General features: G+C 48.0%; 1 protein-coding gene across 2 annotated transcripts; it reads right to left on the reverse strand.

Moving 5' to 3' along the window:
* Positions 1-321: 321 nt before the first annotated feature.
* Positions 322-25886, reverse strand: BACE1 (beta-secretase 1). 2 transcript variants are annotated; one of them, XM_049856186.1, is made up of 9 exons: positions 25128-25886; positions 9921-10009; positions 8170-8386; positions 7561-7623; positions 6773-6907; positions 5178-5279; positions 4663-4812; positions 4227-4398; positions 322-3578 (listed from the first exon to the last, which is right to left on the reverse strand). In XM_049856186.1, the coding sequence occupies exons 1-9, from the start codon at positions 25389-25391 to the stop codon at positions 3337-3339; spliced, it is 1434 nt and encodes a 477-aa protein (XP_049712143.1). In that variant the 5' UTR covers positions 25392-25886; the 3' UTR covers positions 322-3336. The 2 variants fall into 2 exon arrangements, with proteins under 2 accessions (XP_049712143.1, XP_049712142.1); XM_049856185.1 differs by having other exon boundaries at positions 7561-7698.
* Positions 25887-27621: the final 1735 nt, after the last annotated feature.

Here is a 27621-nt window from a genome sequence, read left to right on the forward strand (position 1 = left end):
GGGTTTTAATTTTTAGAAACAAGAATGTTATAGGGGACATGTTTCCTGTCCTGGGAAAAATGGAGACCAGAGTGATATGAAGAAGGAAGGCTGGATTTCAAGTTTATGAATCGTTTACTCCATGGATAGCTATCTGCAACTACATTATTTATCCACTGACGTTTATGGAGCCCTTCTGGTTTTTAGGTTTCGTACCTGGGAAAGCTGTGAGTCTATTAGAACATTGAATGTTTTCCTATCCTTTTTATCTTTACTCCTACCAGAAATGGCTTCAGCTCCTTTCTGTTTTGAAATTATCAAGTGAAAACTAAGTGTTAATCCAAAAAAAAAAAAAAAAAGGTTCCAGGGGAAGGTCATCGTTATATGACTAACAGTTGAATTTCCCTTTCTGGGACCTGGAAATGCTTGTCACACTTGTGATACTTATCAGGGTGGCAAAGACTTTTCCTTTCAGGTCCAGCTAAATTCTCTCCTTTGTGTCTTTCATCCTTGCCTGTCATTTCATGGATGTATTCTTTCTTTTATCTTGCCTTACTTGCCCAGGTTTATTGACCAACATCAGTTTAAGGAGCTGAATTTTCCGGGTCCTCCTTGGCATCTTGCAGAGTAATTAAAATGTTGTAGAGGTCAGAAGACCCACTTTTCTCTGATTAATGAAATATTAATGTCTCCACTTTGGTATCCGTTATGAACAGGAAATGTGGCAAAATGGAAGACCGGCTCCTTTGTTCTTATCATTTGGGGGATTCATTTTTTGTCTTGTGATCTAATATTCTCTCTCCCCTCAACTTTGCAGCAGGCTTTGGGCCACCTGCAGTATTTTTCAGTATCCTCTGAAAATTTAGAAATTAGAGATGAGTAGAAAGAATATTCTGTTTCTTTTCCAAAAATCTTTGAAGCCATAGGAGTAGATAGAAAAAAAGGAGGAGGTACATAGGGGGTATTAACTGCTTCCTAGTAAAAGTCCCTGGAAAACCAGCTATAGCAGGAGGACAAGTGTTTTGGAGATCTGCATGGGGGCTGGGGCCTCGCTGTTGCTCTTTTTACTTTCTTATTCAGGAACAATTAGAAAGCCACACTTAAGTTTTGGCTACCCTTGTTCTCCATTTTCCCTCTTTCCACTGGCCTGCAATGGTAAAAAGCCATGCAGATCAACAGGAAAGGCCCCAAATGAGGTAAGGGGAGATGGGACAGTCATTTTTCAGGAGTAGAATTTAAAAATAGAGATACGTAATACATATTTTTACAAGCAAGAAGCCATTGTCAAGATTTTTTTTTTATATATATACCTAGAGTTCATAGTTTCAGGGCAGAAAGGAGATAACTGTAAAAAGAAAAATAAATACAAGGAGTTTTCTCTTAAAAAAAAAAAAAAGAGGACAATAGGACTTACTAATAAAGAGTTTGAGTTTTATGCCCTGGTAAGAGCTGAGGAAAAGCCAGTTTTCCCCAACATGGGTAGAAATTATAAAGCAGAACATGGCATTTTCATTTCATGGTAGCAATTCTGGAAGTTATTTACACAGTAAATTCTGAGCTGGAAGTGGACAGTCTCATCTTCCTGTTAGTCTTTGTGGCTATGGGGTGTTCCCAGTCAACCAAAGCAGCACCAAGTGCAGAAGGAGTGAAGAGAACCCAGATAAAAAACTGTGACTCAGTATTCTTGTTTTATTGGTTTATGGCTTGTGGGCAGCCGGCTGAGGCCAGGAACTCTAGAGGCCCTCCTTGTATTTCCCTCTCCCTCATCAGGTAATCCCATACTAGGCAGGTCCCATACCTGGAAGCAGTGTGTCGACCAGATAGGATGCAGTGGGTGTAACAGAAAAATTCAGCTCTTCCCACTAACACTGGTATCAGTCTACTGTGTTAGAACTGATAGAGAGGAAATGAACTTGATCCCTACTATCTAGCCCAAGAACCAGCCTGGGTACCCAAATACTACCTGGAGTGGGGAGTAGACAGCAGGATAGGGGAAAAAGATGAGGGGCTCTTATGGTGAAGGAGATAAGGAAGTGCTGTGGCTGCCTTCCTCTTCTAGGCAGCTTTGATACTGAAGGTGATGTTGCTAGAGCCAGAAAATGCTGTGTTTCTGGCACTCTTGGCATAATACTAGTGCCGCTGTGGGATGCCTTTAACAAATAAATGGAGGGGACGTTAGACAGGGTGAAAAGGTAGTGAAACAGATCTATATTATGTAAAGATCTTACCACTTACAGCTGAATAGGAAGAAATCCAGACACAGGTATAGAGCATCAATCCTATACCTGTTGAACGAATCTTCAGGATTCTACTTTCAAGGATTAGGTAGGAGAGGTCTCCTATCCTTCTTAGCACCTTGGCTGCAAAGCTCCAGAGGAATAGGGATTTGGGGGAGGGAACAAACCAACCCTGCTATATTCCACTGGCTCTCCCATAGGGCACCTGGGGCTTACAGGGTTGGGATATTTCAGTGCTACCTATTGTATGTAGGATAAAGGGTTTAGGTAAAGACAAGTGGAATTAGTAAGGTAGAAATTCAGTTGTTATATGGAACTTCTTAGTGGGCACTTTTCATTTAAGAGCTAAAAAGTGCTCTTTGGCTATATCAGCCCTCTTCCTATCTCACTTTTGGTCAGGCTGCAACCACAGAAAACACTGGGCTGCAACACTCCTAAGACTTTTATCTAGGAGATGAGGTCTAAAGTGGACCTGGCAAGTGGTCGTTTCTGCCTTTGATCCTAACTATCCCCACTATTCCCTGCCTTTGTAATCCCTCACCTTCTCTTCCTGACCTCCCCAATTTGTACAAATATTCAATCTAATTATGTTCTGTGTAATTCAAGAGGCAGCCTTTGCACCAATGTTAGGCTTGTTTATACAGACTCTAAAGCAAACAGCAAACTGTGCACCCTCTCCTACTGACTTTGGCCAGCAGGGAGACAGGATTGGCCCTTTCTCTGCCAGGATACCACAGAGACACGCTGGGGTGACCTGGATGTGATGCCAGTACCTGGAACTAAGAAAAGAATACTTTGGGTTGGAGACGCTACAGGAATCATGGGCAAAGATTCAGGGATGAAATTTTAAGCAGCAGAATTTCCCAACTCAAGTTTATGGTGATCAAGAGTATTCCTACCACCAGAGCACGTCTTTCTTCCCTCTCCTGTTTCAGAGGGAGCAATTCCCGTAACCCACCTTGCCAACCTTTCTTTTCTGTCAAGGCAGAGGCATTTGGTGGGTGGATGCGGGTCCTGAAGTGCTCTGGCCACAGGTGCCATCAGTGTCTCCTACTTGTGACCAAAGTGAACCACCCAGATGTGGTCCAGGGGAATGTCCATCTTCTGCCCGTGGACCCCCTCACTTCAGCAGGGAGATGTCGTCAGCAAAGTCATCGTGCTGATGGCGCAGGCAGCGGAGACAGCGCCACTGACACACCATGAGGCAGAGTGGCAGCATGAAGAGAGCGCAGATGGCAGCCATGACATAGGCTATGGTCATGAGGGTTGATTCATCTGTCTGTGGAATGTTGTAGCCACAGTCTTCCATGTCTGGCGTGACAAAAGGGCCTTCTACTGCTGCTGTCCTGAACTCGTCGTGCACTGGGAAAAGGGCAAATGTGAATGGCAGCTCTCATTGTCATATATCAGTTTGGGTTTTACAATAAAAAGAACTTCTGAATAGTGAGACCTTAAAATTAGCACCCGAGGAGGCTGTGCAGTCTGCTTCCTTGGAGATATTCAGGAGCAGGACAGAAAGCCTGTGCCAGATGGAGGCATCTCCCCTCCCAGGTCACTGGGAACAACAACCCTTTCCTGTATACCTATCTAGTAGGAATAATACCTAAAAGTAAGTAGTCCTCAGTGACCACCCCTAGTAAATTCACCTGCCACTGCTGAAAACGAACCTCAAGATGCTGCCATCTGCCCAAATTCTGAGCATTGAACTTCGTCATACAGCAACTGATAGAGTTACCAGAGGCTCAGCCTACTGCCTTTGAGTCTAGAGTTCCCCAGCGTGCCTAGGCAGCTCTTTTCTGGGTTTCCAGCAGAGGTTACCAATCCAGGCAGAGGTCACCATGCCAGGCAGTACAGGAAGAAGACAAGTACTGACACTAGCTTTTGCACAATATGCTAACTTTGGCTGCAGGCAACTGTTACTACCTCCCAAACTGGCAGGGTCCCAGGTATCCTAACTGCCAGACAGGGAGAACATGTATCTGGCCCCACACCCACAGCCCCGACTCTCACCGTGGCAAGCGCTGACAGCAAAGCCAATTCGTTTTCGGGACCGATCAAAGACAACATAGAAGCCCTCCATGATAACAGCTCCCATAACAGTGCCTGTGGATGACTGGGAGATGGCGAACTTATAACAGTCGTCTTGCGATGTGGCCACATCTTCCACTGGCCGCAGGTATTGCTAGGGGTAAGCAATCACAGGTGAGAGTATGTCTTCCTCACTCCATCCTATATCCCATCTCTACCTTTTAGGTATTTCTGCCCTTAGGTAGCTCTTCCTCTTGCCATCCCTGAGTTCTGTGGGGTTGGGTTTTCCAAGGGCCCTTTATCTTTGGACATTCATCTGTTTTGTCTCCTAGTTCTGGGAAGCCATATCTGCTCGCTAGCCCCCAATATGTACTTTTTTCTCTTCCTGGGATCTCACTGTTTGGAGGTGGGGACATACCTGTGGGAGGATAGTGATCCGGAAGGACTGATTGGTGACCTCACCCATTAGGTAGAGTGAGATGACGGGGAAAATATTCCAAGGGGTGGTGCCTGCTTGCCAGCACACCAGCTGCTCCCCTAGCCAGAAACCATCTGGGAACTTCTCCGTCTGTGTTAGCAAGAAGGGGAAAACAATGAGGAAAGAACCTCTGTCACTGTTTCTCATTTTTAGATAACTGACTGGGCCCTATGTCTCCTCTTCCAGTGGAATAACCAAACTCGAGAAAGATAGACTGCAACCCAAGGATTAGAGTAAGAGATGGGGAGACCAGGGTAAAAGGTCTGTGTCAGGTAGATTGTGTGATGAGCAGACTGAGGCCCGTGAAGAAGGGACGCGAATGTTCTTGGGACGTCTCAGTGGGAGGCTCTGAGGGCAGATACCATGGCTCTCACTGAGGGGTGGGCTGTCGCTGCCTTCCTCTGCCATTTGCTTTCTGTGTCATCTCCTGCACCCCCATCCTTAGTCCCACTGACCGAGGAGGCTGCCTTGATGGATTTGACCGCAGCTTCAAACACTTTCTTGGGCAAACGAAGGTTGGTGGTGCCACTGTCCACGATGCTCTTGTCATAGTTGTACTAGGAGAAAGAAGAGAGGGTTAGAATAGGCAAAAGCCTTCTTCGTTGCCAGGCTCTGGCTGAGCTGGAGGGGTGAGGACTATTTGGGGGGTTTGCCTGGTTTGGAATCCTGCCTCTGCTGCTTCTTAGGTGTGTATCTTTGGGCAAGTTACTTAACTTCTATGCCTCAGTTTCCTCATCTTTAAAATGGAGATAATAATAGTACCTACCTCAGAAGGTTGTTGCAAGGGTTAAATGAATGAATACATTTAAAGCACTTAAAATAGCAGCTGGCACATAGGAAGCACTCAGTAAATGTTAGCTCTTATCCTGGGTGGGCGACAGTCTCTAAATCTTAAAAATACCTTGTATAGTGTTTTTAACTCTTCATAGTACTTTTTTTTTATCTATTTGTAATTTAACATACAGAAGAACCTAATTAGGTAAAACCAAAAACCAAACCCATTGCTGTCTAGTCGATTTAGACTCACAGTGACCCTATAGGACAGAGTAGAAGTGCCCTGTAGGGTTTCCAAGGAGTAGCTGTTGGATTCGAACTGCTGGCTTTTGGGTAAGCAGTCAAGCTCTTAACCACTGCGCCACGAGGGCTCCTAATGAGGTATATATATATATATATATATATATATATACCTACTCCATTGCCATTGAGTTGATTCTGACTCATAGCGAATCTATAGGACATAGTAGAACTGCCCCATAGAGTTTCCAAGGAGCACCTGGTGGATTCGAACTGCCAACTTTTTGGTTAGCAGCCAAGCTTTTAACCACTGCGCCACCAGGGTTTCCTAATTAGGTAAAACCCATTGTCATCGAGTCAATTCCCACTCATAGCAACCCTAAAGGACAGAGTAGAACTGCCCCAGTGGGTTTCCAAGGAGCACCTGGTGGATTCAGACTGCTGACCTTTTGGTTAAGGAAGACCGGAATTGTTTTGCTACCATTTATTGGGTACCTGCTATGTGCCAGGCACTGGGATAAACACTTTAAACATTATCTCTGATCTTTACCACCATCTTTGGGAAAGCAGTTTTTACCCGAGTTTTGCAGACGAGGAAACTGAAACACAGATTAGTAACTTGCCTAAGGGTACATAGTAAATGGCAGAGCCAGATTTAACCCAGGTCTTTCTAACTCCAAAGCCCCTCTCCTACCATGTCATATCACACAACCTCAAAAACGACTTGCCCAAGGCTATAAAGCAAGGCAGTGACTGGAATCCAGACATTGTAACTAGTTCCATGTATTTCATTACTAGACCATAAGCCACTTGGCTCTAGTGTGAGTGCTCTGCCAGTCCCTAGCCCCCAGCCTCAGGCCGTGCTGTGAGACCATTAAGCTCCTGACTGTCCTAGGCTCAGCCCTGAACCGTTTTCGTTCCCGCAGGTCCTGCTCCTCTGCTTCATCCTCCCAACCTCATAACCTGGGGTCGTCTTAGCCTCTTGATGTGTTGCCTGCCCCCTCACCTCTCCCTGGCTGCCCCCTGGTTTTGTTACCTCCTTGCAGTCCATTTTCAGATCTTGTCCATTGATCTCTACCCGTACAATGATCACCTCATAATACCACTCCCTCCGGATGGGCGTGTACCAGAGACTGCCCGTGTACAGTGAGTGGTCGATACCCCCAATGATCTAGGGAGAAAAAGAGGCAGGCGCCCATGTCACTGCACAGAGGGAAGCAAGCACTAGGATCGCAATTTCTCGGAGTGGAAAGGCTCTCTACAAATGACCTTTTTCATCTTCCTGCTTCCAATCAAATCACGTCCCAAAGCAATTTATAGTTTCTTAAATGTTCAATGGAAAAGGCTTTCCCGAATTTTCAGTTGTTTCAGAATCACACAACCCTTGATATAAAATTATTTAAACCTAAACTGGCACAATAAATGTTGAATGAATGATGATTTGTTTCTATCATAAGTTTTATTTTCTCTGCTTGTTGGAGATGGAGAACCATTCACGATTGTCCTAATTAATAAATAGACTTAACCTCTCTAGATCTCTGCCTTCTGATCAACAGACTGAATAGTCTTAATTTGGTGAGTCTTATTTTCATTTCCTTTCAATCATCTCTGACTCTCTCCAGATTTACCATAAGTTTCTCAGATCTTTCCTGAAGTAATACAAAGAAGAAAAGGATGGAAAAAGAAAAGTGGGGGTGGGGAAGATAATGGGTATCTCTGGATTCTAAATAGTGAAACCCAAACTGCTGCAGCCGCAGAGGGAGGGGAGGAGATGGCACCCATCTCTGCCCAGTGCCATTACCTCTCCTCTGAGGGCCTACTCACCATGCTCCCTCCAACAGAGGCCAGCACCTCCGACTGGTTGAGAGGGAAGCCAGCACCACAGAGCTGCAGGGAGAAGAGGTTGGGAATGTGGGTTTGCTTTACCAGAGAGTCAAAGAAGGGCTCCAGGGAGTCGTCGGGCTGTGGCAGAAAGAGACAAAGTGAGTCCTCGCACCGGACTTTAGTGGAAAGAGGATAGCTTCCTGCCTAAACTGGAAGGCAAAAACAAAAACTTGAGGGATAATCCTCAGGAAAGACCATCTTGAAGTACCGAGATTTGGTAGAGAGGGGGTTACTAAGAGACACTGACAGTGCAGGCAGGAAGTACTGATGGGGCTATAGCTCTGTAGGATCTTTGATTCTCCAGATACCTAACCTGTTATAAATTTATGGGGCCTCTCGTATTCTTAAAGATCTTAGAATAAATAGGAACCACAGTCTATTCCTGCACCTGTCACAACTTCTCTCTAGGGATGAAATTTAAATCTTCCTTTAAACTGATTTGTTTCTCTCCCTTAGTTCCTTCCCCTTCTGTCTCCCAACTCCTTTCCTGTATCATGCACTGTGCAATGTGCAGAGGGCATGTGTAGGGCTAGATTTTGTCCCTCTTACCCTGGCAATCTCTGCATAGGCCAGCCCCAGGATGCCCTCCCAGTTGGAGCCATTGATGAAGAACTTGTCTGATTCAGTGATGGCAGCGATGTTGGCGCGCACGGTGACGTTGGGGCCATGGGGGATGCTCACCAGGTCGGTGCCCAGCTCCCCCTCCCACTTGCCCTGGGTATAGGGCACATACACACCCTTCCGGAGGTCCCGATATGTGCTGGAGCTGTGGAAAGGAAGCAGAGATCCGTGGATGCGTAGCCACAACAACTGGTGTAGGGATCAAGCATCACATCTACTCCCAAATGCCTACCTCATCTCCGCTTCACCCCTGACTAGTCTCCCTTTTGGCTGCTCCACAGAACATCCCTAGACTGATCACCTAGAGCAGAATAGTGAAGTGACCTTACACACAGATGAGGGGAGCTATTGCTGGGGTTCTCTGTCCTGCTTCCATAGCTCATATTCCCCAGTCTGGAGCGCAGGCCCTGTGAGGAACAAGCCTAGGCTTTGTGTATTGTGCCTGTTGCTGCTGAAGGGACAGCTAGCAAGCATCTCCTTCCCTGCCCCCCATGCCCCTAGCGCCATCAAGCTCCCAGAGAAAAGGAGCCATTGACTCTCTTGCTGCCTTGGGACCTGGTGGTACCATCTGAATAGTAGAGAAAGTACCAGTCAGGGGAATGTGGAACCTCTACAGCAAGTTCTTCCAGAGAAGAGATTTGCACAAGCATCTCAGCAGGGCAGATAGGTACTGCACACCACTTGTGTGGAACATGCTTCACCGCCACCTATGTGTAATCACGCCACTAGCCAGGCTTACGTGTGTGTGTGGTGGGAGGCGGTGGGGGGATACACAGGAACTGGAATGAATTCCCTTTCATTGGTCGTGACCATGCCCCACTCCCTGACTGCTTTTTTTAGATCAGGAAATAAAGGGAAGGGGCCAAAAAAGACAGGAAATGGTAAAAGTGGATTTTGCACCTGCCTGGAAGTCCAAGAATGGGATTTAAGCCTCTACTCACATGTTTTGACACACAGAAATGTCTCAGTCATTAGATGTCTTCTGGCCACTTCTCCCTGCTTTTGTGCCGAAGGGGCTCCCAGATCATCGTTCACTGCCTCTCTGACCTTCAAAACCCACTTCAGCCCTCCCCTCCACCAGTAAGCTGATTCCAGCTGCTGGAACTCTGGGAGGTGCAAAGAGGAGACATTTTAGCTTTTGGTCCCTCATGTTGGTCCAGGTGGTGGGGTTTATGGAAGGCTTTTTACTTCCTTGAACTGTGCAAAGCCACCTAGAGTGGCCCCTGGGCTCTAGGGGTGAGAACAGCAAAGGGAGCTATCATTGCAGCCAGTTCAGCCTAGACTTGATTGGTATTGCCATGAAAAATGAGTTATCGAGGGGATGTGGGAGGAAGTCCCCCTCAACTCCCATTCAGGCAAAGGGAATGAAGATTGGGAAAGACCCATGAGGTTGCTCTGTGAACTGTGGGGCTGCTCACCCTTCCTCTTCACCTCCCACAGGAAGCTGCCCTATGTCAGTACTAAAGCACTCCCTAGCTGCCTCTCAGCTACCCTTTCCTGTAATATACCTCCTGAAGCTCACCCTTCTCTCCTGGTCACTCTCCCCTTCTCTCTTCCCCTTACCTAATAGGAAGAAAGCATCTGAGGATCTAGTCTTTGTCCTTGCACCCCTCCCTAGACCCTTCTCAGCCCTGGATCCTTGGGAAGGGTTCTCCCCCTCAGCTCTCCCCAGAACTCACAGCTGTCTCTGGTAGTAACGATGCAGGAACGGGTGGGGGGCAGCCCCCACTGCAAAGTTACTGCTGCCTGTGTCCACCAGGATGTTGAGCTGTCAGAGAAATGAGAAGAAAAAAATGTTATGGACAGGAGGCTGGACTCACCACTTCTGTCATCACCCCAGCAGCCACACAATCTCCCTTTGGAATGTCCAGGGTGAAGCTTCCATGATGCAGGACTGGACAAGCTGCACCTGCTAGTACCACGACCACAGTCAGAACCAAGAGACAGATGGTGTCCTCAACACGGCCTCAGAAACATTTGTCTGCTCCTCTCTGTAGAATCAGCATTTTCTATGCCATCTGAGCCACATTGTGTGTGTGTGCGTTTTGTCTTCGTTCCTGTTCCTCTCTACCACCAGGTTGCCCCTTGCTCCCTTTGTGTACCTGACTGATATTCTGTTGCAGAGTTCGCCCCTTCCTCTCCTTTTCTATTCTCCCAGGAAGCATATCACTCAGCAAGCAGCCTGGCTCATGTCTCTCCGAGAAGAGCTATTCTGGGAGCTGGCATGGGCAAGAGGAGCTATGGGGACCAGGATGGCACGTCGGTGCCCACATGTGTTTCTGACCTTGCTTGCCAGAATGTGGCTCCCTGTGGAGGGCTCCCTTCTGTCTCAGAGGTGACATAGACTGATGACTCCTACCGTCAGACCTAGTAGGGCGCCAGGAGCCCAGTATGACGTCCTGGTGAAAACCCATCTAGTCAGGGCTCTCATGTTTGGCTGAGTAAACGTGGATAGAGGTCTTCTTGGTGTTTCTCACTGTGCAGCTCCTTCTCCTAGCATCTTCCCTATCTTGTCCTTCCTCCTAACCTCTCTCCCAGTCAGCCCGGAGTATATTTTGAATGCCTACTGTATCTTCATAGGCAAAAACAGTAAAGGCCCCTGTCCTAAGAAAAATGGTCACTTGTAAATTGGATGCCCTCTCTGGCCATGTCCATCCCCTCAGCTTCTCCCTGACCTCAGGATCTTTCATTTTTGGCTCTTACTCAGTGCAGTGGAAACCCTGGTGGTGTAGTGGTTAATTGCTACAGCTGCTAACCAAAAGGTCGGCAGTTCAAATCTGCCAGGCACTCCTTGGAAACTCTATGGGGCAGTTTTACTCTGCCCTACAGGGTTGCTATGAGTCGGAATCAACTTGATGGCAGTGGGTTTGGTTTTTTTTATTTTTTACTCAGTGCAGTAGGAGTTGACCGTGATTCTGGTGCAGGCTCTGTCACTGTCACCTTGAGCAGGTCAGTATGTGTCTCTGGGCTTCAGTTTCCTCGTCTTTGCCAGATCCTCCCTGTGGCTTCCTTGGGCTTTCAGTGCTACCTCTCTGGCTATGATGGCCATACTCTCCCTAGCTCCCCCTTAGTCTTCTTGGCCTCCCTCAGGCCCTCAAAGGCTCCTCTCTACTATCTCCCCAGCTTTTTGACCCTGCCTCCTCCCTCCTTCCCAGCCCCCTACTCCTGGCCTGCTTCCCATTTCCCTCCCTGCCCCCTCTTACCTTACTTCTACCCTCTGTCCCTCTCCCTGGTCTCTGAGCAGCCACCAGCTCCAGACGCTGTGCTTTCAGAGAAAATCAATAGAGCTGAGAGGCTCAGCAGTTCAGATTTCAGTCAACCAGGTTAATGATTAAAAAGGTTTCTTCACCCACCTATGCCCCAGGATCCCCCTCCCCTGCCTTTCTAGGACTCAGCTCCCAGCTCTGGGGTTTGGCCTCATTTACAGGGATCCCTGTTGGTACTGGACCCCAAAGAAAGAGGGTCTCCCCCATAGCACTGATACCTCTGGGGACCCCAAAGAAAGAGGGTCTCCCCCGTAGCACTGATACCTGTGGCCCGTGCAATGGAGGGACTACCTGGAATGTATGTGCCTGGCTGGCTCTAGGAAAACATGAGCTTTTACCAGGGCCCCTGCTGTCCCCACTGTTCCAGGCACCTGCCTCCCCCATCCTTTCCCGCGGGGGTGGGCGGGCCACTCTCTCCCTTGCCAGGAGGCCCTGGCTACTCTTGTCCTTCCAGTCCCAACCTTTCTTCTTTCTCCTTCATCTGAAGGAGGTCTCCCTGCTCCACCCCAAAGGGGGCCTAGCCCAAGGAGGAATGACCCCTCTGCTCCCATCCCCCTTGCCCACCCCCATACCAGGATTCTGGCCACCACTGCTCTCTGCCTCCCACTCATCACCCTCCACAAAAAAATGGGAAACCAAAATAAATAGTTGAGATTCCTTCCTGACCAAATATCCGACTATCTGCCCTTTGCAATGTGATTCTGCTTCTAAGAGAAGTAATTTCCAGTCCTGTCCTCCCACAATTCTAATCCAAACCCCAAGCTGTGTGGGGTGTCCTGACCAGGCAGCTTCCTGCCCGCCTCTCTCCCTTTCTTGCTGCTATTACAGGGCAGGGACCTTATGCAAAATGAACTGAGTCACTGCACTCATTTTGAAATAGGGCAGGCAGTTAGGGGCGGCCTGAAAGAGAATAATGTGGTGAAAGGGTTGAATGCTGCCCAAAACCTCAACAGACAGTCGGAGACCATGAGATGGGACCGCCCTCGTCTCCCACAACCAATCATCCCAACGCCTGTGGCTACACCAGCCAATCCTTTTTCTCAGCTGCCCCTCCTGGAGAAGGTAGGAGCTTCCACCTGGGCTTTAAAGTCCATGCTCTCCCGCCTTCTCAGGTACCTAGCCCTATTAATTATCCCTTTTTCTGCAGGTAGATTTCACCACCACCACCACCACCACTCCCCACCCGGATTTTTCCTCTTGGCATTTACAAATGCTTGGGAGTCTCTTCATTAAAAGAAAAAAAATGACCTTCCTCAGTCTCACATCTGCCTCCAGCTACCCGCCTCCTCCTCTCTCCTCCCTCTTCACAACCAAAGTTCTCAGCCAAGCTGTCTTCATTTCTTCACCTCCCACTCATTCCCCAACCCATTCTAAAACTGGGTTCCACCTCTATCCCTTACTACAGTTACCAGTGATTATTTCATGTCACCAAATACAAAAGACAGCTTTCAAGTCAGCTCTCCTCTTGCTTGACTTCTCAGGAGCATCAACACTTGGTGGCCTCACCTGCCTTGAAACGCTCTTCCCTGTCACTGTATCTTGTGCTTTTCCTCCGACCTCTCTGATCATATCTTCTCTGTTGGCTTTGCAGACTCACTTCTCAAGGACTGGTCTTTGGCCTTCTTCCTCTCATGCTATACCCTCTCCTTAAGCAAGCTCACCAGTGCCCACAGCTGCAGTGATCACATACGTCCTAATGACTCCTAAGCTTATGTTTTTGCTTTTGTTGGTTTCCACTGAGTTGCCTCCGACTCATGGCGACCTCATGTACAACAGAATGAAGCATTGCCCAGTCCTGCACCATTTTCACAATCGTTGATATGCTTGAGTCCCTTGTTGTAACCACTGTGTATTTTGAGTGCCTTCCAACTGAGGGAGGCTCATCTTCCAGCACAGTGGTGGACAATATTCTGTTTTGATCCATAGGGTTTTCACTGGCTAATTTTTGGAAATAGATCGCCAGGCGTTTGTTCCTAGTCCACTCAGTCTGGAAGCTGTGTTGAAGCTTGTCCACCATGAGTGATCCTGCTGGTATTTGAAATACTGGTAACATAGCTTCCAGCATCATGATAGCACACAAGCCACCGCAGTATAATAAAGGGAGAGATATGGGTGGTGACCTAAGCTTATAGCTCTAGCCCATTCCTCCCCTTTGAGCTCTAGATACACATAGTGAAAAACCTCAAAGATACCTCAACTTCAAGGGCCTTACAGGGCCCTTCATGGTCCAGCCTTGCCTATAGATCCAGCCTAAGCTTATCTTAGACTCCCACAAGCCACTCTGCCCACCAGCCATACTGGCCTCATTCCAACTCCTCAAACCAACCATGGTCCCTCCCTCCAGAGGCTACTGTAGCGTATGTCATTCATTCTACTTACACCACCCTTTCTACTTGCAGTTTTGTCTACTTAATCTGCTACTCACTCTGTGAACTCTGAGAGAAGCCTTATCTTTTTTTTTTTTTAATCCCCACAGTAGGTATCACAGTGCCTGGCAATAAGTATTTCTTGAGTGAATGAACAGTTAAAGAAAAGGGAGAAAGGCCTAATTTACTGTTTTGGGGGGTGGTGGGTGAGGGAAGAGATTCCAAATTGTGAGTGTTTCTGGCTATAGCAGTGGCTATAGCTCAGATCTGCCTCCTGTACACCATTCCTCTCATCTGGCCCCCTGGCTTGACACAGGGTCCTGTGATGCATGTCGTCATGCCAGCTGTGATATTGGAGCCATCTTACTTCTTCACCTGTCCCTTTGTGGCCAGGCAGACCCAGGAGTCTACTCAGCCTTTAGATGCCCAGGGGGCTGCAGACTGGGGTCAGGGCTAGGTCAGTGCCAATCACTTAACAAACAAATGTGCCCCTAGGGGCCTCGGAGAGAAGGCAGCTTCTTGGGAAGTACTAACAAGCCCCACAGGGAAAGGCACACCTGTCCACGGTTCTTACACAGCAAGGCACCCCTAGAGGACTTCTCAGCAGTTGCTCTTGGGTGATGAGATAGTTATGGAGCTGGTGAGGTTAGGGTGAGCTCTTTGTTCCTCAAACCCTACTTGTCTTGGCTTCAGCTCTCAGATTCTTATGGATGAAAGGAGCCTTCAGGAGTCATCTGTCCATTCACGCCTCAAGAGATGGGGACTCTTTCCTATTCTGACAGGTCTCTAGTTATTAAGACCCTGCCACCTTTCTTGGTAGCTTATCCCAATGTTTTACTACTTTTACAAGCCTCTGGAGGTATCTAAGTCCCTGAGTGGTGCAAACAAACTTCCACTTGAGTACTAATCGAGAGGTTGGTGGTTCAAATTTTGCAGTGCGCAGAAGAAAAGACAGACCTGGCAATGTACTTATGCAAGATTAAAAAAAAAAAAAATGAAACCCATTGCTGTGAATTTGATTCTGATTCATAGCGACCCTTTAGGATAGAGTAGAACTGCCCCATAGAGTTTCCAAGGAGTGGTTGGTGGATTTGAATTGCCAACCTTTTGGTTAGCAGCCCTACCTCTTAACCACTGCACTGCTAAAATTAACGACCATTAAAAACCACTGCACCACTAAGATTACTACCATTAAAAACCCTATGGAGTGCAGTTCCACTCTGAAACTCATAGAATCGCTATGAGTCAGAATTGACTAGATGGCAACAGGTTTTGGTTTGGGGAGGCATCTTAACTTCAACTCTTCCTACTAAAGGGAAGTCTACTTCCTTCGTGTGGGCCTCACAGTTAACAGGGGAAGATCTAGTCACTCTTTTATAGTAACCTTTTTAGACAAAGCTGAGACATAGGGATATTTCTTCCGTTTTACAGAGGAAGAAACTGAGACCTGGAGTGAGTAATCAGCTTGACCCATCTTACACAATAAGCCACAAAGCTAGGACAAGAATCCATTGGTTCTGAGCAGCCCCCAAGTCTGGTCTTCCCTCTCCTTGGCCTTTATGTCTCTCTCCTGTGGAGAAGTATGTGGTAGATTGTTGCAGTAATGAATCATACCTCCCTGTATCCATGCCCTTGTGTGATCCCTCCTGGCACTGACCCTGGGTTTAGCCATGTGACTTGCTTTGACCAATGGGACATCAGCAAACTTGATGGAAGCAGAGGTTTGATAAAAACTTGTGCACTGGGGACTGCCCTCTTGGAATGCTGTCCCGAGACTGTATATGAGGAAGCTCAGTCTTGCCTCCTTGAGGATGGAAGATTTCCAAGATAGGCCCAGCAGGCTCAGCGTGGTCCAGCCTGAGCGCAGGTGAGACCTGCTGAAGAACTATATGGCAGCCTACAGATGCCTGAGAAATAAAATGGTTCTTGGTTTAAAACTTGAAGTTTTGGACTAGTTGGTTACATAGCAACAGATAACTAGTACAAAATATCTGAATTACACCCTGGGATCCTTGACCTTGCAGGCACCTGGACAGAGGCCTAACATAGGTCAACCCCAGTGAACACCTCTTGTCATTTTCCCCTTCCTCTACATCCTCCTGAGTAGGAAGATGATCTCTCACCTCTGGACCTTTGCAAATGCCATTTCCTTTGTCTGGAATGTTTTCTCCCTGTTTTGTCCAATTTCTATTCAACTTTCAAGTCACAGTTTAAGCATCTTTCCTCCCAAAGACCCTACCCTGGTGGCCTAAGCCAAGATTAGGTTCCTGTTCTTGCAGATCCCCAATAGCACCTGTGCTTCTTTCTGTAACACTCATCATTTACTTATGTCTGTCCACAGGCTATGAGCTCCACAAGGGTAGGGACCACGTTTCTGTAACACTCATCATTTACTTAACGTCTGTCTGTCCGCAGGCTGTGAGCTCCACAAGGGTAGGGACCACGTTTCTGTAACACTCATCATTTACTTAACGTCTGTCTGTCCGCAGGCTATGAGCTTCACGACGGTAGGGTCATTTGTATCATTAGCCACTAACGTATTAACTAGCCCTGAGTTGTTGGTTGCCGGTGAGTTGATTCTGACTCATGGTGACCCCATATGTGCAGAGTAGAACTGTCTTGAGTGGGTACTCCACAATGATTTTTTTTAACTGACAGTAATTGCCTTATTTTCCACAGTTCCATGTGCCCCTATATAGCCCATAGCCACTGAGTCGATCCCAACTCATAGCAACCCTATAGGACAGAGTAGAGCTACCTCATAGGGTTTCCAAGGCTGTAATCTTTACAGAAGCAGACTGCCACATCTTCTTCCTGCAGAGCAGCTGGTGGGTTCAAACTGCTGACTTTCAGTTAGCAGCCGAGTGCTTAACGTTGTGCCACCAGGGCTCCTTGTGCCCCTATACCCATTATATACCCATTGCTGTCAAGTTGATACCAACCCATAGCGACCCTATAGGACAGAGAAAAACTGCTCCATAGAGTTTCCAGGGAGCGCCTAGCAGATTGGAACTGCCGACTCTTTGGTTAGCAGCCATAGCACTTAACCACTACGCCACCAGAGTTTCCCTACAGACCCCTGCTATTAACTTTTAGCCCCCAGGGCCCTGCAGAGGTGACTTTAATCTGGTACTGTGTATGGGCACTGACCAATCACAAATGATGCCCGTCATACCCTGAGCATTGACTGAATGTCTGTCTACCCAAGGTCCTTTGGTTCTTAGACAATTGTAGGAACTCCAGCACTCCTTGGTCCCAGAAACTTCTGAGTAAGCTTCATCTGCTTTTCGAAGTGGATATTCCCAGGTCTGAGCTTGCTCAAGTTTGAAAGAAGGGCAAGGAAGGGCAGAGGGACTCAATTGTCAGCAGCTGGGACTGGCTGAGGGCCAAAAGAGCACATGGCTCCTGCCTCAAACCTGAGTCCAGCAATTGGGTCCTGTCCAGGCTCCTCCCACCTTGAACAAGTCAGCTGTCCCTACACAAATGGACTCCTTTCGCCAGACATATCCTTTGCCTTCTAATTCACTCTTGGTCCCTAGGAGCAAGCAGGCTTCCTGGTGCCACTTACCTGCCTCTGGTTTTTAAGGAATCCCAAGGAGGCTGGATCACCCCAAACCCATCTAGTGCATCCTTCTTCCTTTAGACAGGATGCTTCATTTCTCCCTAGCCGACTCAACTAACATCAGCTTCCTATTCAAATGAAGACGATAGATGTAAATGGTCAATAAACTTAGGAATCTATTCTTAAAGAACAGATCTAACACAATAGTTTTCAACCTTTACTTTTTTTTTAAGCAACAGGACCCTTTTCCAATCTTATACGGGGTGCCAGTATACAAAAAGGAAAAAGCAGAGATGTTCTGCTTGAAGGAGGGGTTTTATTTCCTCTGCCTCCTTCCTCTCCCCGTGGTGGCTCTTGAAGTCTACTCTATAACTTAGGTATCACAGCAGCTATTAGCTACCTGCTTTTCATTATCAGATTTTAATCTCCTCTCTGTCTGTCCTCAGTTGAAAATGAAGCTGATCTCTGGCATAAGCCCATCTGTTCTTGGCACCTTGGTCATGCCCAGCACACTGGCTTGTTTGTTTAAGCCACTGGGAGATGCCAGGGTTTACTCATGCTACTTGGTGGGATTCACTGACCCGGAGAACCAGTCAAGGATCCAGCCCGGACACAGTGGGGCTCCAGTGGGCAGCAGAGGGGGTAGCCACAGGGTAATAACAGGTCAGGAGATCTGTTGAAAGAGGATAGGCTGGGTAGGAGAAACAGGGAGCTCCACCAGTTTACTCTGTAGCTTTGTCAAAGTCTGTAAGAACAGAAGCTGGGAGTCCTGGATCCCACCTGTCAGCTGATCCATCATTTTCCTCAAAGGGCCCCACTTCACCCTCTCAGGAACCACCTGGCTACAGTGCCTGAGGACATGGTAGGCAAGCTCCATCAATGAGTGCTTCCCATCCCTCTGGGAATATCCTGTCAGGGGAATCTCAGGGAACTCAGGAAAATTGCCTGACTCCTTACCAGAACCCTCCATTTCCCAGGCCCCCAAGAGAGATGGCTCCCAGCAGAGAGAGAAGTTAGTTGCCAGGTATAGGGGCTTCCCTGGGAGATACTTCTCTTCCTGGATTTGCAACCAGATTTTTCTGCTTAGCTCCTTATTGGATGTTGCCTAAGAAGAGTTTCTGTCTTACCGAAAGGGAAGAGTCTTTCTCAATGCTTCCTCCTCTCAGCTAAACTTGTTCTTTTTTGCCATGGGGAGGCAGAGGGAGGAGAAGTATGAAATGACAACCTTAGGGTCTAAAAAGGCCTAGGGCAACTTGAGGCCCCATCCAGTAGAGCCAATTTTGGTCTCAGGGACTGGGGAGGAAACTCACGGAACTGGGATCTTGCCAGTTCTAATTCAAGGGTGGTTCTTTGAGTTCAACAGTTTTCCACCTTTTCAGTACCACCAGAACTCTTAAAATATGTGTGTGTGTGTGTGTGTGTGTGTACCAGAAGTCCACTATACGAAAACAATAAAAGGGCTATTCTGAGGGGGTGGGGTGGGGGGTTTTGGGATAGGTTTGGAGGGCTTGGAGAGAGGAAGGGTGAATGGTCTAGAGGCTTCCCTGCTTACCCTTCTCCTAACCTTCTCCCTCATCACGGGATGGCTTTACCAAAAAAAAAAAAAAAGAACCAAACCCGTTGCCATGGAGCCAATTCTGACTAGAACTGCCCCCCAGGGTTTCAAGGAACTGTTGGCGGATTCAAACTGCAGACCTATTGGTTAATATACGAGTTCTTAACCCTATGCCACCAGGGCTCCAGGTCACCTTACAGAACCTTGCAAAACACAGTTTGAAAATGACTCGGTGGCAGGGGGCAGGGAATAGGAGGGGAGTGGAAACCAATTGGCTCTTGGTTTTCTATGTCTCTGATTATTTTTTCTTGATCTATTGATCCCTACTCTACACCCAATATTCCTCCCTCAATTGTCTTTCTCTTCTCTCTCCATTCTCTCAAAAAGTAAGTACACTTGCTAACTTGACTTCAACAGCCCCCTCTCTGTGGGTAAGTCCCAAGTCTACATGCCCATTCCTGACTTCTCTCCTGGTTTCCAGATGCCCGTTCTCAGCCGGTTGCTGGATACATGCACAAGGCATTTCAGAGTCAACCAATATACTCAGGAATACAGGATCCGGGAAAGAACCCAGTATTTGGACTTGGAATCCAAGGATCTGAGAATTGAACTCCAGCTCTGTTCTTCCTAGCTGAATAACTTGGAGAAAGCTACTTAATTTCTCTGAGCCTCAGTTTCCTCATCCCCAAAATGGGTATGCTAAAGCAGAATAATAAATGTGGAACTTGGGTAAATTATATTGTTCTATAAAAGCTGGCCCCTGCTGCTGTGTTCCTGTTGCAAACAAAGGCAGAGAGACTAGGAGGCAAATCATCTTCTCCTGTTCCCTCACCCCCACCCCTACATCTTATCAGGGACAAAGAACAACTGGGTAAACCAGCATGTGACTACTGACTCTCCAAAGACCTCTCCTTTCTATCCTCACTACCACCACCCTCTTTTAATCCATTGTATGTCAACCGATAGCCTCATCTCAGGCTCTAGCCTATCCAGATCATTTCACACACTGAAGCTGTTTTCCTAGAACCAAGACCACCCTTCTTCTCATAAGGCTACGATGACTCCCAGCTGCCTCCAGAGTAAAATCCCAACTCCACTAAGCCTCATGTCAGCCCTACCGTAACTTCCAGCTTCTTACCATAACTCATGCTTCTGTTCATGAAGTGTTTCTCCCCACCACTCTCCACTCAGCAAAGCTTTCTTATCTTTCAAGGCTATATTCAAATAGCACCTTTTCCAGGTAGGCTTTCCTAATGCTCTGTTAGAATTAACCTCTTCTTTCTCTTTTTTTTTTCTCTGTGCTTCCAGGATCCACTGATTTTCTATTTGCACCAAATGCATTTAGTCTTGTAAGGTATTTAGGTGTTTACATGTCTGTGTCTCACACTAAATTGTGAGCTCTCCAAAGGCACTCATGGTTCAGTGGTAGAATTCTGTGCTTCCATCCCAATTCCATGCCAGTTCTCGGCCGATGCACCTCATGTGTGGCTACCACCTGTCTGTCAGTGGGGGCTTGCATGTTGCTATGATGCTGAACAGGTTTCAGCAGAGCTTTCAGACTGAGATGAACTAGGAAGAAAAGCCTGGTGATCTACTTCTGAAAATCAGCCAGTGAAAACCCTACGGATCACAAAGGTCTGGCCTGGGGGCTGATCATGATCATTGGGATGACGCAGGACCGGGCAGTGTTTCATTCCATTGTGCATGGGACTGCCATGACTAGTTTTCAGCTAACAACAACAAGGGCTAAGACATTATTTTTCACTTCTGCACACAGTAAGTGCTCAATAAATATTTGACAAACTGAATCGACTGTCAGCAGATTTCAATCTTAAGAGTTAAATTATCCTGTTTTGTCAGTGATGCTCATACTATCGTATTTCCTCCCAGAGCTCCTGTCCTGCACTCACAGCTGTCCATCAGTGTTCCGTTCAGGTGCCTTACAGTCTATTCATTCGCTCCACACTTTTAGGTGCGTGCTCTGAGTCTGGCACTGTGGTAGACATTAGAATGCAAAGAGAAATAAGACACTGCAGTAAATAAATAATAGTTCTCAAGAGCTCGAAGTTTTATGAGGGAATAAATAAACACAAAAACAGACATTTACGATACAGTAAGTGTAGTAAGAGACAGATGAGTAGGTGTTATGGGAGAATGGAAGAAGGATATAATGACAAAATACTCCTTTTCCCCCCCAACAAACATAGTAGGAAGAACAAGGTTGAGATGGGGCTCAGCTTACTGGCCTACCACCTGGCTGCTTGTTTAACTTTTCATATATAAATATATGTATATACGTATACATATAGACATATATAGGCATATGTATGTATATATAGATCAGAAATTGCTGTAAAAACAAAATAATATATGTAGAAAGTATGGAAAGTCTTTATAAACTGGAATAATAAATAGAAATATGTATTTGTATGCCAGTACATACTGTCCCATCCTGTCGACTTTTCTGTTCCCACCAACGATCTTGTCATCTCCCCATTCACCCCAGATCAGAATCTCAAAATCGTCATTTGACGCCTTCTCCCTCACCCTTCACACCAATGTCATCAAGTCCTGCCCCTCTGCCTTGCAATATCCTTTGCATCCTCATCTTCCCTCCCATGTGATCACAGCCTCATGCCATCCTTGTCATAGCACCTCATACCTAGACCACTGAAGGTGACAGATTGTGGCTCCTGGTATCTCTCAGCTCCATTCTTTCTAAAATTCAGATGTCTCTTTCTAGAAGATTATGTTCTTTATGTCATTCCCCTGCACAAATAAATTCAATTTTTCCCTATCTCTGCAGACAAAAGTTCAAGCCTTCTAGCTGGACATTTAAGGCTTTTGGCAATTTGGCTCCCTCTTCTTTACCAAAACTTTTCCAGCCTCAGCAAAAACCTGCTGCATTAACTGAACCGGTTTTCTCGCTGCCCCCTATACAGACGTCCATAAGCCCAAACACACATAACTCATTCTCTCACTCACTGTGGTCTCTCCCAGTTTAAGGGGGATAGGGTGGGAAGGAGTGGACAGACAAGTTGAGACAATGACAGTACGGTGGGATAGGTGTATCCCCCCACTGGGAATAGCCTTCCCATTCCTGTCCATCCGTTAAGACCATGCTCAGCTCTCATGCCCTCTGTGAGACCTTCCTGCTTTTTCCAACCTTCTAAGCACCTAGATCACTCACTCTGGGTACTACTATAGAGCCCCAAACTCGTCATTAAGTGGATTCTGACTCATAGCGACCTTATAGAACAGAGTAGAACTGCCCAATAGGGTTTCCGGGGAATGGCTGGTGGATTCGAACTGCTGACCTTTTGGTTACCAGCTGTAGCTCTTAACCACTGCGCCACCAGGGCTCCATTAAAGGGGACTAGACAGTGTTTGGAGCTCTGGTGGTGCAGTGGTTAAGCATTTGGTAGAAAATATGTCTTCTGTCCAATACACCAGCACAAAGGAAAAAACCGCTCGTTGTAGAGTCAGCCCCTGGTGACCCTGTGGGTGTCGGAGTAGCCATGCGCTCCACAGGGGTTCAATGCCTGGGTTTTTTGAAGTAGATCACCAGGTCTTTCTTCCAACGTGGCTTTGCTTGACTTGAACCATCAACCTTTCAGTTAGCCCCTAAGTGTGTTAACCATTTACATCACCCAGGGACTCCAGCACATAGAAAATGCTCCCCAAATTTCTCTTTTACTTGTTCAGAGCACTCTGCCATTATGTTCTCCGTTGATGCTTACAACAGCCTCACCAGGTGGGGAGAAAGGGCATCCTTCTCCCGGACTGTTGGGGAGACAATCAAAGTTAGCACAGAACAGATTTTGGCCGACGTTGACCTAGGTTAGGACTGTGGGGCAGTCCACAGAGTTGTTCTAACTCTGGTCTCCCTGACGCTCGCTCTTTGGGTTGGTGTTGAACTTTAAGCCCACTTTTCTCTCCTCCTTAGAAGGAGAAGGAAGGATATGGCATATATTGAGCAATTAGTCTCTGCCAAGTCCTGGGTTGGGCGGTATACACATGATCTCAGGGGACCAGGAAAGTACAGCGATCAGTGCCGGAACACCCAAGGTATTATGCTTCATCGCATAGCACAGAAGAGGCAGAAGTGGCCAGACACGTTCAGGGAAAAGTGACTTCATATACTGGCGGTCAATCATGTGTCCAGGTGTACTGTTCTAGATACTTTCCTCTACATACCCATTGCTGTCAAGTCAATTCTATCTCATAGCTACCCTATAGGACAGAGTAGAACGGTCCCATAGGGTTTCCAAGGCTGTAAGCTCTACAGGAGCAGACTGCCACATCTTCCTCCTGCAGAGCGGCTGGTGGGTTCAAACCACCAACCTTTTGGTTAGCAGCTGAGCACTTAATCACTGTGCCACCAGGGCTCCTTTTCACCTACATAGTCTCATTGAATCCTCACTGTAACCTTGCCAAGAAGATCTCATTTCACCCATTTTAAAGATAAGGAAATGGCCTCAGAGAGGTCATATAATTTCCCAAGGCCACGCAGCTGGGAAAAGGAAAAGCTGTGGGTGGCAGAGCTGGGACTCCTGGTCTGTCTGACTCCAAAGCCCTTTTTGGTTCCACAGCCGTATTCTGCATCCATGTCACAGGGTTGGTGAGTGGTTTGCACAGCGCATCAGTAGCAGAATTGGGAGTTGATCTCAGGGCTCTACATCCCCTGCTCCCAGATAATACCTAGTGTTCTGCTGGCCAGGCTGCTGGGGGCCTAGATTCAGGCTCTGTCCTGGCCCCACACACCCATTAGAGACTATTCCTGGGGGAGTCAGGGTGCACAGTAAAAAGGAAGGTAAGTGGGGGACACCAGGGCTTGGATCAGCAAGGAGGTGGGCCTGGGTGGTGTGGATCTAGCAAGGGCTCTCTTCTGGTCAGGTTATTGGGAGGTGATTTCTGTTTCTCCCAGATCCAGAGTAAGAGCTGTCTGAGAAGTTCAGGGAAGTGTGGCTCTCCCGCCAACACATAAAAACACTTCCCACACCTTCACAGACCCTCCCAAGGATAGGCTTCCCAAACACAGATTCAGGAGAGGGGGTGGTCACAGAGGTGTGCAGGCTCAGACTCAAGGTGACACACACCGGCATACACGGAACCATACTGCCACCCTGCCCAGACTCGCCCACAGAGGAGGCAAATGCACGCAGAGGTCTGTCACAGGCCCCCTCGGAGGGCTGCTTCTCATACCCTCCCTCCCACAGCCACCCACAGAGGCGCAGTGGGTGCAGTCTCCCCCAGCCACCTCGGAGGTACTTTGGGGGCTTGCCAGGAAGGATGGGAAGAGCTGGCAGTGCTTGCTCCACCCTCTCACCCCTCCTCCCGAACACACAGCACCTATCAGCTCCGGAAGGAGTATAGTTCTGAGCAGGGGGCTTGGCTCCTTTCCCCAGGCTTGGTTCCTGGAATGGGGGAGGCGCTGAGTGCGGCGTGTGAAGGGGAGGGAGAGGGGAAGAGGGGGGAGAGACTAGGGGGAGGCAAGAGTGTGTCCAGGGTTTCTGAGTCCAGTGGAGCTCAGGGGATCTCTGCAACTTGATTTGCTGTCCCTGTGGCAGCTCAGACTGGGAGAAAGGGGCTGGTCCAACATGCGCCGAGGATTCCTCGGCCCTTAAGGTGCTGGGAACAATGGTCAAAACCCCACATTGACCGGAAGACCAGAGGAAAGGAGAGGGTTGGGTGAGCAAGATGCCCAGAGGGGAGCTTTGGGAGATTGAGAGTTGGCCACATTAGAGAGGGACTGACACCTGTTCATAGTGCCCTTTGGCCTGGACCCTCCCCCCAGGGCAAGTTCCCACCACTGGGGTATTTCTCTTTCCCCAAATCCTTACAGAGGTGTATGTGTGTAAGACCAGGGGCGGAGGGAGGGCAACTGGACAAGGGGGATTGGGATGCCAGTGAGGGGTAGGGAAATGGGAAAGAAGAGCTTTGGGGATGACTTCTGCCAATCTGACCCCAGGAATGGTTTGGGTGGGGGCGTGGGTCCCCCTCCTGGCTAAAGTTACTGCTTGCACCTTTTGGCCCATATTAGCAGGGGACCAGCAAGCTACTTTCCTGCCCTGTCTCCCTCTGCTCATGCTGGAAGTAGGGGGAGGTAGTGTGGAGGGCCGGGCTGGCAACCTTACCGTCTGTGGGGGGCTGCCCACCGTCATCTCCACGTAGTAGCCCTGGCCTGACTTGCCCCTTAGGTTGTCCACCATCTCCACAAAGCTGCCTCTCCGGCTGGGATCCTCCAGTTCCTCTTCGGTGTCCCGGGGCAGCCGGAGCCCCAGGGGGGCCCCACCTAGCCCACTCCGCAGAGGCAGACGAATGCCGTGTGGAGTGCAGTGGGCAGGCAGCACTCCGGAGCCCACCCACAGCAGGAGCCAGGACAGGGCTACTAGAGCCATGGTGGCCCGGCCTGCAGGCCCACTGGGCTCTCCGTGGTCCACGTCGGTCCCTGCTGCCTCCCCCCAACTCTGGGTGCTGGTGGCGGGGGCTTCTCAAAAAAGTGAGCTTTAGGGCATCAGGACTCCAGAGCCTGCAGGTCCCTCAGCCAGCCCCCGGGTCCAGGCTGTGGCTAGCGGGCAGGAGAAATCCGCAGAGACAGAAAGAAGAGAGAGACAGATCTCCGGACTCCGCTACATCTAGACGGTGGAGTCCAGCCTCAGCAGCTATCCAGGAGAGGGTGGCTCAGGCCCCTCGGGGGGCTGGGAGGGGTGTGCATGGCAGGTCGACAGCGGCAGCTTTCCTTGTCCTCCTGGAGGGCTGTGCGGGGTGGGAAGGGGCCGTGGGCTCTGGGCTCCTGCGGCTGCGTTTGCTGCTCAGGCCACCATAATCCAGCTCCCAGCTCCCATACAGGCTGGGGAGGCGGAAAGACTTGTGGCGGCGGCTGTCAAAGCCAAAGGCTTTTCGCTTTTTCCTGGGATCGCTGGGAAGTGTAGTCTTCCCATTGTAGGCAGCCCGGCTTCCGGGGCTGGTGAGGGGCCTTGGATGCCCTCTGCCGAGATGGAGTCTACCCTGCAGGACCCTGGCTGGAAAGGTGTCCTCAGTCCCGGCACAGGGGTAGAGGCCATCAGGATAAAGAGTGGCAGTGGACTCTTCATTCTGTCAGGGCTTATTTAGCATCATTGAGCACCCACTGTATGGCAGGCACTCCGCCAATCACTTGGGCCAGAGAGAGAAAGAAAATGTACCTGCACCAAAAGCGATTACACACAGTGGAATTAGGTGATTTCTGCTACAGTGGGGTTCATACAAAATTAAATGGCATGAGGAGTTGGAATTTGGGGGATGGTGGATCTGGGGGATCTGGGAAGACTCCAGAGGAGGTAGCATTTAATTTGAGCCTTAAAGAATGGGTAAGGCTTCCATGAGCAGAGACTGGTGGAACAAGGACAAGGGTGTTCTAGGCAGCACGTAGCATAAGCAAAGGTCAGAAAGTGCAGGAGTAGTCTGTTAGGCTGAGCCTGCAATCTGTGCCAGTTAAGAGCCTAGCCTGAATCTTTTTGTACCTTTGACGCTGTTTTCGCCTCCAGCCCAGATGCTGTGAATCCTCAGGACCCTCTTGATTTCTGTGCCTCCAGTCAGACTAAGGATAAATGGCTGTTGACAGGTTTAAGGTGTTATCTCTCCAAAAAAGTATCTGTATATTAGTTCACAAGAGCTTAAAATGAAACCTTTAAAAACTCTAATAGCTTAAAGGAGAAAGACCACATTGTTATGTCAACATATTCACCAGTTGTGGAAAGCTGTCGATAAAATTCAGTAGGCATTATGATGAAAATGAAGAGGAACTTTCTTAAACAAGATAACAGAAAATCATTGAAAACATAATAGTAACAGGCTAAAGTTATACCCGTTACTGTCAGGCTTAGGAATGTGAATGTCATTGTCACCACTCAGATCCCACATAATTTAACTTGGTCTAGCTAACTCAAACCACTACTTGTCTGGCAGTTTGCATACTGTGGTGGCTTGCCTGTTGCTGTGATGCTGGAGGCTATGCTACCGGTATTTCAATTACCAACAGGGTCACCCATTGTGAACAGGTTTCAGTGGAGCTCCCAGACTAAGACAGACTAGGAAGAAGGACTGGGCAGTCTACTTCCAAGAAAGATTGGCCTGTGAAAACCTTATGAATAGCAGCAGAACACTGATTTAGAGTCAGAAGATGAGCCCCTGAGGTTGGAAGGCACACAAAATAAGACTGGGGGAGAGCTGCCTCCCCAAAATAGAGTCGACCTTAGTTATGTGGGTGGAGTAAAGCTTTCCAGATCCTGATTTGCTGACGTGCGTGACTCAAAACAAGAAGAAACAGCTGCAAACATCCATTAATAATTGGAACGTGGAATGTACCAAGTATGAATCTAGGAAAATTGAAAGTCATAAAAAATGAAATAGAACATATAAACATTGATATCCTAGGCATTAGTGAGCTGAAATGGACTGGTATTGGTCATTTTGAATTGGACAATCATATGGTCTACTTTGCCGGGAATGAAAATTTGAAGAGGAATGACATGACATTCATTGTCAAAAAGAACATTTCAATCAAGATCTATTCTGAAGTACAATGCTGTCAGTGATAGGATAACATCCATATTCCTACAAGGAAATCCAGCTAATAAGACTATTATT

This window comes from Elephas maximus, chromosome 17, assembly GCF_024166365.1.
Source record: "Elephas maximus indicus isolate mEleMax1 chromosome 17, mEleMax1 primary haplotype, whole genome shotgun sequence".
Classification (NCBI taxonomy): Eukaryota; Metazoa; Chordata; class Mammalia; order Proboscidea; family Elephantidae; genus Elephas; species Elephas maximus.